The sequence below is a fragment of the Bombus affinis genome, unplaced genomic scaffold, assembly GCF_024516045.1.
Source record: "Bombus affinis isolate iyBomAffi1 unplaced genomic scaffold, iyBomAffi1.2 ctg00000068.1, whole genome shotgun sequence".
Classification (NCBI taxonomy): Eukaryota; Metazoa; Arthropoda; class Insecta; order Hymenoptera; family Apidae; genus Bombus; species Bombus affinis.
The window spans coordinates 1,059,683-1,071,884 of NW_026108822.1; the positions used below are offsets into that span (position 1 = coordinate 1,059,683).

General features: G+C 38.7%; 1 protein-coding gene across 2 annotated transcripts in view; it reads right to left on the bottom strand.

Annotated features, from left to right (window-relative positions):
• The window catches only part of LOC126926974 (uncharacterized), a 118,613-nt gene extending 106,703 nt beyond the window's left edge, over positions 1-11,910 (bottom strand). Inside the window, exons 1-3 of one of the 2 annotated variants that reach the window (XM_050743278.1) lie at positions 11,101-11,288; positions 8,808-8,974; positions 7,025-7,895 (exon numbers count right to left, since the gene is read on the bottom strand). In XM_050743278.1, the coding sequence (XP_050599235.1) occupies positions 7,626-7,895; positions 8,808-8,974; positions 11,101-11,161 (498 nt within the window). In that variant the 5' untranslated portion in view covers positions 11,162-11,288 and the 3' untranslated portion in view covers positions 7,025-7,625. Of the gene's footprint in view, positions 1-7,024; positions 7,896-8,807; positions 8,975-11,100 lie in introns of those variants that run through there. The other variant, XR_007715044.1, reaches the window with a different exon arrangement.
• Positions 11,911-12,202: the final 292 nt, after the last annotated feature.

Below are 12,202 nucleotides of genomic sequence, written 5' to 3' on the forward strand. Positions count from 1 at the left end.
GCACTGACCTAGGATTAAAATACGTACGAAAATGTAACAGGCGTTAAAACAGTATTACAGCCTTACAAATAAATTATTATTCAAAACTCTCGTAAATACATCGTATCTTATATAATTTTCCTAAAAAATTAATTTTATTCGTTATATTTATCTTAGGAAATGTACGTTATTAATCTCAACAGCATTGGAAAACCAATTACCGAATGGCTGAAATTAATCGATTACAAAATTCCATTACGGATAAATTATTCGCTGAACTTTTTAAAAGATACGTGTAAGCTTTGAACAGTGTAAACAGAAAATACAGAGCTTCCATCCGAATATACGATCGAGATGTTTGAAAGCAAGTAGCGTACCTTGAAAATACAGAGATACGCATAACTCTGCCCTATGTTTCCCGGCTGCTCGCGTACATATGTAGGAGGAGGTATTCTATATCTAAGTATAATAACAGAATTTCGTTTGGTATTACTTACGATGTTTAAAAGAGCCAAGATATATTGCTGTATTCGAATTCCATGAAAATCTACCACGGAGTAATCAGCAGCTATTCCAAGCTCTAGCCATCGTGGCGGCGAATCCTTAGCAGTTGGTCTTTTCTCTAGAAATGACTTATCTTAGAAATCGACTTATCTTCCACGAAATTAGAAAGTCTACTCGACTCGACTTGATAGCTTAAACGCATGATTATTAAAAGCATAAATTAATATCTACGAGCAAGTATTCGTGGAATAATTATTATGATATAAATAATTATTTCAAAAGTATAATTTCAAAAATATCAATTCGGTATCACCGTGAATTTCATCCTGCAAATTTCTTTAAAATTCTTGACAAATTTTGGTAAACGTATTCCTCCAGCAAATTTGTCTATTTTTCTATTTTTTTACATTAAATTAGGCAAGATAGATAAAGATTCGTGTAATGGACAATATACATATGTGTAATAGACAGGGAATAATAAAATAAATTAAAAACAGCGAAATATAGATGAACGTGTAGAAGATCAAGCGAGAGTGGAACGCAATAGGGAGAATAATTGTAAACCGAGTTCCTTTTAAGGCTGAAGGTAAGCTATTCTTATATTACATGCTGTTATTATTACTTTTGTACACGATAGATTGGAATATCAGTACAATTTCTTTCTTTCAGTAATATTCGATGATTCGTTAATTTATTAACCGCTATATTGTACGTGGTAAGTAGAAAAGCAACGATTGTACAAGAATGGCATTTGGAAAAATATTTGACTTACTTGATAATCTGTTCCTCTGCCATTTAGGACCAGAGAAGTATCCAATTTCCTCGGGATTTGTTATTTTATATAGGTTGGGGTTGATAATCAATCTCGGATCCACTCGGATTGGTTATCACACCTTTTATTTTCTCTCTTATACAAAACACCAAATCACACAGCAAACGTCTAAACTCTCCCAATGCGTCTTAGCAATTAAGGCGTGGTCGACTCCTATGACAAAAGAGCGTCGTTAGGAGTCGTACCAACATAACCCTAGTAACCTTTTAGTAACTAGCGGTCATACCAACTGAGCATTTCTCAACAGGATTTACGTCGATCGATAATTCTTCCACCATTGTATCGTTGTATTCTGTGGAGACATCGTCTTTTTCATCGTATAGAATCAATTTCTCAGCTTTTGGATATTCCACGTCGAAGACGTCACCGGAAAGATTATAAAATCCCTGAACATCGTGGCTTAAGGAATCGCGTTTGCTTCGTTTCGACTTTCTCTTACTTTCTACAACTTCAAATTTATTCGATTTCCCTGTAACCGAATTATCAACGTTTTACCACGTTTGCCTGTCTTATCTTCGCTATTCTCGTTACGGATAAAATGAAAAAATAGTTGCAAAATTTCTGAAATTGTAAATACGACCAGACTGGAACGTATCAACGACATATACGGTGTCACAAAATTGTGACAAGTCAATATTCCAGTTGTTAGTTTGTTGAATTTACGCCACCGCTGATTAAACGTATCACGCTTTAATAGAAAATTCAATTTCCCAGCGGGGAAAATGGAATTTTGCGCTAATTAAAGTATTGCGCTTTTGTACAAAATTCCATTGTTTTCTGTTGCCCGCGAAAATGCAATTTTACGACGGACATTTCAGACAAATTTCCATCAGACGGCTTTCCATCCGTAAAAAAGAATGCTATCTATAAAAGTGTCAATGGAAATTGATCAAAGTAACGTCAAACAAACCCGTTTAAACAGCGAGGTAAATAGACCAATTGCTTTTAACAAAACCTGTATCGTTGCTCTTAACCGTTCCACTTTTAAATATCAATCGGCGCTGTTCCTCATTAAAATTTCGATTTAAATCGAACGAGAAATACAGCGTAACACTCGGAATTTTCTATCGTTTCTCAACCATACTTCGAATATTTACGTCTCATTCTTCGATTCATAGGATCGCGATGTTGGATTCTTCGATTTCGATACAAAAACGTTTCACAGATTTCGACGCGGGCAATTTAATTAAGAGAACAAATAATTTGTTTATAAACTGCCAATTACGTGCCTTGAATTTCCGATATATGCAATAAATTTCATTGCTACTTGACCTAAGTGGGTCATAAAGTTGCAACCGTGTAAACCGTGCCACGTAATTTTATTGCATTCAATTTTCCACGTTTCCAACAATTTATCAAATTAGAATTTATCCGCGCATCGTACGAAATTTTTCATAAAAATTGATTAATAATAGTAGATATATAGCTCCTCGTATTCGTAAAACAGATTTTTAATCTGTAAACAACGAGTCGTGGTAATTACGATACGATCGATTTTCAACTTAGCAAAATTTGTTTCCATTTAACATTCACATCCAGATTGTATTTCCTTTGTAATAAATTAATTATATAATTAAATAAATTTATTATTCGAACCGATATTCAGATACAGTTCGAGTATACTTGATAAATTTTCAGACTCGATTCTCCAAGTCGAAAATGAGAACGTTTTATCCTATACTTTTTCTTCATCCCCTTGACCGCGGATTCGTTAGTGAGCCCAGGATCATTGTCATTAGCTTCTCGAGTACCTAATTATCCGATTACTTGTCCAATTCCATCATAGTCATATTTGCACTAGTAAATATCTCCTTTATTGCATAATGATCACGTCTAGCGCCAATAGGGATTCGTTCCACGCCCTCAATCCTAACTCAAATCTTAACGCCGACCCGACATATATATGTCGGAGATGAAAGAACACTGGAACTCCTCCTTGGATTCGCGGGAATACCGTAACTCTGTAACTTAGCATAAACAAATGTTGCTCCGATTGTTCGAGATTTGTGATCATGAGCTTGGGCTCGGGGCGACAATCGGTCGCCCAACGTAGCCGCGGTCAAGGGATGAACGTTTATCTAACAAAGGCACAGAGTAACTCTATACCTCTCCTTGAAAGAAGTGACCGTAGTGACACATGGCAGTAAATATTTCAAAGGTTTCTGTTCCGTGGCTCGCCACACGCAGATCCTATCCTTCGAGTAAGATGATCTCCAGATGTCGATATACCTCCGCAGTATGTTTAGCTAACGTGAGGACCCGCAATAAATTTTAAGATTTCATCAAGACAAACAGTCCTTGTCGCAACTACGGGAAGATAGGAGAAGCCTATCTTCCACGAACGATGCCCCGTCAACAAACCCCCCCTTAAGGGCGGCCAGCATCTCTTTCAAAACGCCGGTATGGAGATTGACCAATTAGCAACAGCGCTAATTTCCCTCACTTTTGGAACGAAAGCCTTCTTTGACGAATCCGAGGATCTTATATCCTTAGACCCACCCCATATAGTTTTCCTCGACGACATCGTCGAGACGGAGGGGCATTCCTTCGTGTGGACTCGTTGACGAGCGACAGTACTATCCTACGACCAGTGAACACCTCACGTTTAGTTAACAAAGAGTTAGACTTGAACTGCGCGATAACATACGTTTATCATCCCGTGACCGCGGATTCGTTCGAACCTAAGGTCATTATCACTAGTGCTACGAGTGCGTAATCTTGTTAATAAACTTGTGCTAATAAACTCTCCGTTGTATCGCAACAATGGCTAATTCTAATGAGAATCCATCAAACGCCCATCTCCTTAATCCTGATTCTAATCCGACATATATATATATATATTCGTTTGTACTACGATTACTCTCATACTCTATGTATGGTATTATAATATCGACGCTATCAGTTCTTACAGTATCACGATCAGAGTCAATTTTAGAATAGAAGAAGCAATTAACGGCGGATCGCAAAGTAAGAAGCTTATAACATAATTGGCAAGGAAGTCGATAAATCGATCAACCAATCACCTACATCCAACCGTCTAACGAAAGATGAAAAGCCATCGCGATAACGATCCTTCTCACCTGCAGGATTTTCCGGATTCACAGACACGAAGCTCGAATTATTCCTGATCGACCACCACTTTTCGTTTTTCGGCTGAAATATCACATGCTGGCCATTCGTCAGCGGCTGAACGAAGAACGATCTCTGCCCGATCAACATCAAGGCGTACACTTCTTCTTCGCATATCGTCACGACGACGAAGGAACTCGCGTCTCCTTCCAAGCTGCCTTGTCGAAGATCGCAGTTCGCCTTGGCGTTACGTCGCTCGGACTTGGTTTTACCCTGACGCACCCAATTCACGGTGAAATTCGACGACAGTATCAATCGATCGTTGGACATGGTCCTTAAGGTCCAGTTGCTGATCTCGAGGAACACCGACTCTTGGTGGAGATACTCGCGCCAAGTTTCTCGGTCTTCGTGGGTCGATCTTCTGTTCCGTGCGCTCTCATTCGGGATCACTCGAGGGTAAACGATCTCGTACTCCTGCAAGCTTTGCAGAAAGTCGCTCATTCGCGACTTAGTAGCGATCGTGCCGAGCAGCCACGTGGCGAGGAGAAAACTGGGAAGTTTCGATCGCGTCATGTCTCGCGCGCTTTGATCGAAATTTCAATAGGATTTTCTGGCTACCCAAAACTCGCCAGGCATGCTCGTTCACTCGCAGACGTAGTTATCGCGATGAAAGCAGCTAATTCGCAGACCCGATATTCTCATTTCATTTCGCCGGTTCGTAACGCTTTCGAAACGCCGTGTCATATAGACGCGGATGCGACGATACTCTCGCGTTCTAACATTTTCAATGTCTCGCGCTTTATCACGTAGCTCGCGCGGAAGTAATACGAAGGTGAATCGTTGGTTTTAATACACAGGGTGTTGTTTAATCGATCGTATAATGGAGAAAGGAACGATTCTACGGTACACCAGAGATGAAATGAAATCATAGAATGCAGTGGTTTTGTAGGTAGTGCTTTATCGAAAAGATTAACCGTGAATATTTGCTCGACCTATTTATACCAAATTGATACAGAATCTTAAAATACAGACGAATCTTTCTCAATTTCCTTCGATCATCGTCTCTAGGCGTTCGAAACTGCCTCGTTGAATTCGAACGTTCGTCGATTTCCTTCGACGTCTTTCAATTTCTTCTTTTTTCAATCGCCGTTCGCCTTCTCAAAGCTGTCTTCGAACAGAATTCTTAGAACGACTTCCAATTCCTTTCGATTCGTCCAATCGTTTAGCTTTACGAAACTGTTTCGCTAAACTCCTTTTTCCACTGTACTTGCGTATCGTAACCAACTCGTGGGCGGTAACTCGCGTCGATTAACGATTCACCACCAGTAAAGTAACCGGGAATGCAGCAAACTAGTAGTCGGTAGAACGAAGCGGAACGTAAGTGGAGCGAGCGATAAGAGCGATCGCGACAATCGCACGCCTCGCCGTGCGATTCCCACACGAACGAATCATCAAATTCGAGCCAAAGATTCTCACCAACTCGAAGATTCGCGCCAGTATTTTCCACGCGCGCGTCACAGAAATTCGAACGACTTTCGCGAAAAGGACGGAAGGATAAGACGATCGATCGGATCTCGGGTCGATCGCGATACCCCCGGACAGAAGGTTTCGACGAAAAAGTGGAGTAGACGCGACGAAGGAGCGTCGTGCAGCAACTGGTGGCCAATTTATTCACCACGTGCCGTATGAATTTAATTTTCTTTCGCGCAAGAACGATCCACCATCGGAGAAAGTAGAATATAATTAATTTCGATCTCGTGTCGATCGCGACGTTCCGGATGGAACGTTTCGCCGAAGAGGTGGAATAAACGCGACGAAGGAGCGTCGTGCAGCAACCGGTGGCCATTTTTTCCACCACGTGGCACCACGTGGAAATTTAAACGTTTTCCATGAAAATGATGCACCATCGGTAAAAGTAAAATACGATAATTAATCGGTCGTCGAGTCGAACGTGATATTCCGGATAAAATTTTTCGATGAAAAAAGTGGAGTAAACGCGACGAACGAGCTTCGTGCTACGACTGGCAGCCACATGGAGGGATGAACGCGGCTGGAAACGCACGCGAGTGCAGCGGCGAATTGTGCGTAAGAGTAAGCGCGAACGCGAGACTGGAAAAAGCACCAGCGCTTACCGCCCACTGAAGTTCTAATAATGGCAGCTTTATGTGCAATCACCGAGAAACGAGGATGCTGGCGAACGCATTGTTCGACCCCGACCGAGACGATTTAACAAGGGCCGAGGATTTCATCTTGAACGTTGCTCTTGTCACGACCGGCATACTTCAAATCCGATGGACCGATGATGGAGATAGAGATGTGGCGGCCTTGGCGACAATGTTGTGTACAATTTTCTAATGTTATGTGTCCACGAGAAAATTCCCATTCTATTGGGTTTTCTCAAAAGTTTCTTTCGTTTTATAAGGAAGTGACAGATGCACATCATTTTTTGTGTTACATTATGATCCATTTTGTTCTATTAGTAGAAAACGGATCATACAAAATTCAATAAAATAATATAAAAGAAAAAATGTTGTGCATCTATTATTTTCTTATAAAACAGACAGAGACTTTTGGAACAACCTAATATGTTTATCATTGACATCCTTGGGAATTAAGTAGAGGATAATGGAAAAATGGAAATCGATAAAAAGTATTTATTATTATATCGAGAGTTTTAATGAGTTTTTTTTTTTTTAGAAAAGTTTGTTACTTTATACAATTTATTGGTAGTGTATTGCTATATCAATTTTTCTAAAATTTACAATTTAAATTACATTGGTTCGTTGAACGATCGAGTAATAACTTAGCAGTGTTTTAAATCTCATTCTCGTAGATTTGATTGTATTTGTAATTATTATAATTATGAGCATCGTATTCTTAAGAACATCCCCTTTTTATATTATCAATTGTTCTTTGATTTATCGACATCATTAGAACGAGAACATCATTATTATTTTCTTATTTCTGAGCTTCGTATTATCGATATCGTCGTAATTTTATTGATTTATTAATCAATATTCATCGTAATATTATTATGAAACACATAAGGAATGAAACTCCATGTACACATTTATAAAATGAAAACAGCATTTTCATTGGTAATGCGATAAATCTTATGTATCGTGTTGTTGTGTAATATTACAGTGTATGTTACAATGTACGTATAAACGCGTTAATAGAACCAATTATTCTCATCGGCGACTAAAATGATTCACGATCGTGTGTTACTTCGTCTGCAATGTCAGGACGGATACATGATAATTGTTAATGTAATTTGTAATACTAAAGCTAGAAACAGATCGATCCCTCTTATCGTCAGATCGTTCGCAGCACCGGTACCGATATTGCAAAACGATTTCTCGCAGCAAGTGGTGCAAGCGGAGAGTTTTGTTCGTTCACCGACCACTATACATCCGGAGTCGCATTTGTTAGTACACTTTCTCTCCACCGACCAAGTTTGTGGACTAGACGTTGAATCTTCGGTGCTGGTAGTGTAAGAAAATCGCTTTACCTGAAGAGAAAGAAGCAAACGTGAAAGGAATATTTGCAGATTTTAAACTTTCACGATGTTCGTTATATGACATGTCCTAGCGGATCGCAAGAGACACTCGTACGCTAAAATATAGTATTTCTTTTAATTTTGTCCGAGTACGAGCTCATTTTGGGCGGCATTAAACCACGAACTTGATAGTATCGAGCGAAAAGAGAAAAAAGAAGACTGAAAAGAAAAGATGAGAAAGAATTCTACATGTACGTAGAATGATTCTTGATACTAAAATTAAATTAATATTTGCAACAATTCCTTGTTTCACTCTGTATGACATTTCACATTGGAACTTGTAACGAACACGAGTGAGTGTGAACGTAACATATTTTTAGTCAAGGGAATATCAATTTTCCAGAATATCTCGCATCATTTCCAGAGAATACGGCTCGTTCATGGTTAATTCGGTCGGTTAATATCGATTACGGATTTCGTAAAATTTTTGCCGTGTATGTGCAAACTGTACAATTATATCATATCCAATATCATTGTTGATTACCAATAAATAAGAAGAACAAATAAAAAATTGCATTTGCATATTCTCTCAAATGTGTACACCATGTACATATGTTCCTATAAAGCGGATTCAATTTCAATAAAGTACGTAATTATTATGAAACTGAATTGATCGACTATATTGAACATTTCCAAACACTAAAATCGCGTTATGAACGAAATGAAACTGTGGCTCTATCTTGAACAGCCTTCTCTCGCTCTCGTGTTGACGATAACTAATATCGCTTTTAGCTAGCTGTTTGCTATATTCTATTTGCTTTAAAAGCACGCGATCAAAGCAAAATATCAAACATCTGCTGAAACACGTGCGTGACCTGTGTATAATCAACAAGCGTTTGAATCGCTGTTATCATTTGTCATTACCATACAGGTCCTTTTATCACCAGTGCACTTGTGCCCGAAAGTGGTGAAGTTTCCGGTCAGATTGGCGCATCTCTCTCCATCTTCCATTGTATCACACTGATGACACCATAAATCGTTTGCTCGTTCCGACGCTGCGTGAGTTCGATGTTCCGTAGTTAACAGTTGGCCTGATCATCGGACACAATCAACCGACAAATACGTATTAATTAATAGAAATCGTGATTTATCCTAGATTTCTAAAGATTATTAAAATCGACGTAGGAATCGGACGTAAGACGTTGGGCAAATCGTTGTCTACTTTTTAATGCTTCGCATCTTTCTCTCTTTTATTTCTTAGAAATTACTTCCTTCTACTTCTTCCTTTCTTTCATTTTTCAAACAAATGTGTCGTGCTTTCATTAACGTCAGATTTTTGTACATTTTTGTAAAAATAAATAGATATTAGTCTTGACTTTTACAGACACATCGGCGATATGCGTAAGATGAAATTTCGTCGCGTTCGTTGACAAGATTGCTAGGAAGATTGCGGAAAGGGATATCATCGAGGAAATCGTCTAATAAGGTGAAACATCGGTTTAGGTTTCTTATTTACAACGGAATTCTTCGGATGTTTAGCTTTTCCGTCGAATAGCGTCTCTAACGATATTTCGCCAAATTTTCCTGCTGTTCTTGCGATACGTCCGACGGTAAGACTTGGCAAGCAAAATATCGTAAACGTATCCGGAAATTACGAAAAATTTATTTCGATTTATTTCAATTAAACGTATTCCGAGAGCAGCAAACGTATTCCTTATCCATTGGCAGGTAATCAACGAAATCATACACGGGTACTTAAAAATACCTACAGTTATGAAAGATATTTCCAAGTTCGGAAAAACGCTTCCACGCAAGTTTGACCAATCGTACCAATCCTCTAGAGTTTCAGCTTCTTAACAGATTGGATCATCTCCGAAGACTAAACAGACGGTATACGACTACGTTTGCATCTATACGACAATTGGATCTACGCAAGACTGCAGATTCGATATCCACGAAATATTCTATGTATATTTCATGAAGTTAAAAATTATACTGTTTTATTTCACATCTGGTTCCAATAGAATAAGATGGATTAAACGTAATTCAATAAAATAATTTAAAACAAAAAATGTTGTGCGTCTATTATTTCCTTATAAGATAAAAGACACTTTTGGGACGATCTTATGTTAAAAATTCTCTGTGAAAGTTGATTGTAATATTCTTCTTATCTAAAGAAAAAGAGAAAATAGAAATAGATGTATTCAGTATGAATTATTTATTTTATACATAGGAAACATAGGCAAGACGGTAAATGAAAAAGGTAGCCTCGAAATGAGAATTCATCGCGAAGCTTATCACGGAAGAAAAGTCAATTAAATGCACCGTGGACGATGATCGTTGTTTACACGATTCGTAACACAAATGGCTAACACCTACGAGTGAAGGCTTCAACAGGTGCACTTTCCTCTATATGCAGTTTATATGTAGAGGAAGATCTTCGCTATAAATAGACGAAACATCGTTCCTTCAGACATCTAGTGAAAACTCCTTCAACGAAACACGCTCCTAAAACGCAACTTGCTCGTAAAACAAATAGGGCCATGTAATTGAAAGGAACCTGGAGAAAGAAAGAGAAAAATGGGAAGAAACAGAAACTTCCATTTTCCATTACAGAAACGCTCTTTGTTAAAAGAAAAATTCCTCAAATTAAAAATTCTCATAGACGAAATACCGCCATTGTCTATCCTGGCAAATTATCTTCCGTCCTAACCAGTTACCTATTCTTGACGAGTATACTCGTCACGCGTAAAAAGCAGTTTTTGCTGTTTAAACTGCAATTTCAGCGAAAACTAAAATATATTCGTAAATTTGAAGACGTTTCGACCATTTGGAAGCCAGGACCAGGTAAAACGAACAAATGAAGAGATATAAATAATTATTATGAAAAAACTATAATACAGCGTGAACAAAGTAGTTGTTTTGTCCTTTCTAACGCATTTTAGTCGCATTAGTCGCAACGGCTAACTGGTCAATACATTGTCGAGTCGATCAACTTTGGTATTCCGATCGTATCGACGTGAAAATCGGCGTGACGAATAAGGCGCAAGAATCGTTTTCTTCTCTCGCAAATACCGAAGATGGACAACGCGTATCGGCGAATTTTTAATTTCAGAAAAATGTAATTTGATTCGTGGCGAAACGTGTGAGAAACGCGTCGAATTAAAGAGGCGAAGGTTTAAGCAGCCCGATAAAGCGAGTGAAATGCGAGGCTTACCATTGATGCTTACGACCATGGAGATAGACGCGACGATCAGGAAGTACGTGACAGGGTACATGTATCGGCCATGTTGATAACGTCTAGCGCGTCACATTCGAAAATAAATTCGGCTGTTTAAATTGCGATCGGCTGATGTCATTGGCGCATTGATCGCATGCTGGTGTATGGCAGCGAGCGCGTTGCGACGCAAAACGAGCGGATTTGGGTACAATAGGCAGCCATATTGAGAATAGCCGGAGTCTGCGCTGGATGGGTACAGCTGCTCCAGAAACCTTGAAGCCCAAGGAAAATCAATATCCATGGCAGCCGGAAGGTCCTGTTCGTTCAGCGGGAACGTTTGACGTCAAAGTTTCTGCGCATTCGCATCACACCCAGAAAAAAGAAAATTCACTGTCACTGAATCAATGATTTGTCGACACCGCAACTAAAATTCAACTTACAATGCCTCGAAAGCTAAAATAGTCCGACACTCGTCGTAAAAACATCTTTCGTTTCGTACGTTCATTCGAACGAAATAACTCGTCTGCAACTGTGGACCGAACCATTTGAATTTTGCTCGACGAGTTAGAGGAAATCTTCGAAATGTGTTATTTAAATCTTCGTTACAGGTCCAGCTAGAAAAGTTGTAAAAAGCTACCTTTACTTTCTTCTTCGCTATTCCGACTAATTGTACTTCTTTCAACATTTCTTTACACGTCACCTATTGTTAATCTTCCCAATTCTTCTAACTCGTAAAAAAAAAAAAGAAAAAAGGAAAGAAACAAATTGTTTGACTCAATTTTTGAAAAGTTATTCTGTTTTAAAGAACGCACCAACGCCTCCTATAGCCCGTTACACGAGACTTTTCGGGATTTTGTTCGTTTTGTAACGAAACACGACTATCCCGATCACATTGGTAGAATTTGAAATCATCCTGAAAGTGCAAATGTAAAAGGCAGAAAATAGTTGTGGCGAATATTTGGGGGGAAAAATAGTACATAGTATAGATAGGTATTTTGAGCGTACAATAAATATCAAAAATTATTCCATTGAATATCGAGACGTATCGGTACAACAGATAATTGACTGTTTAATTAATTTCGTCAAATTAATTTCCTCC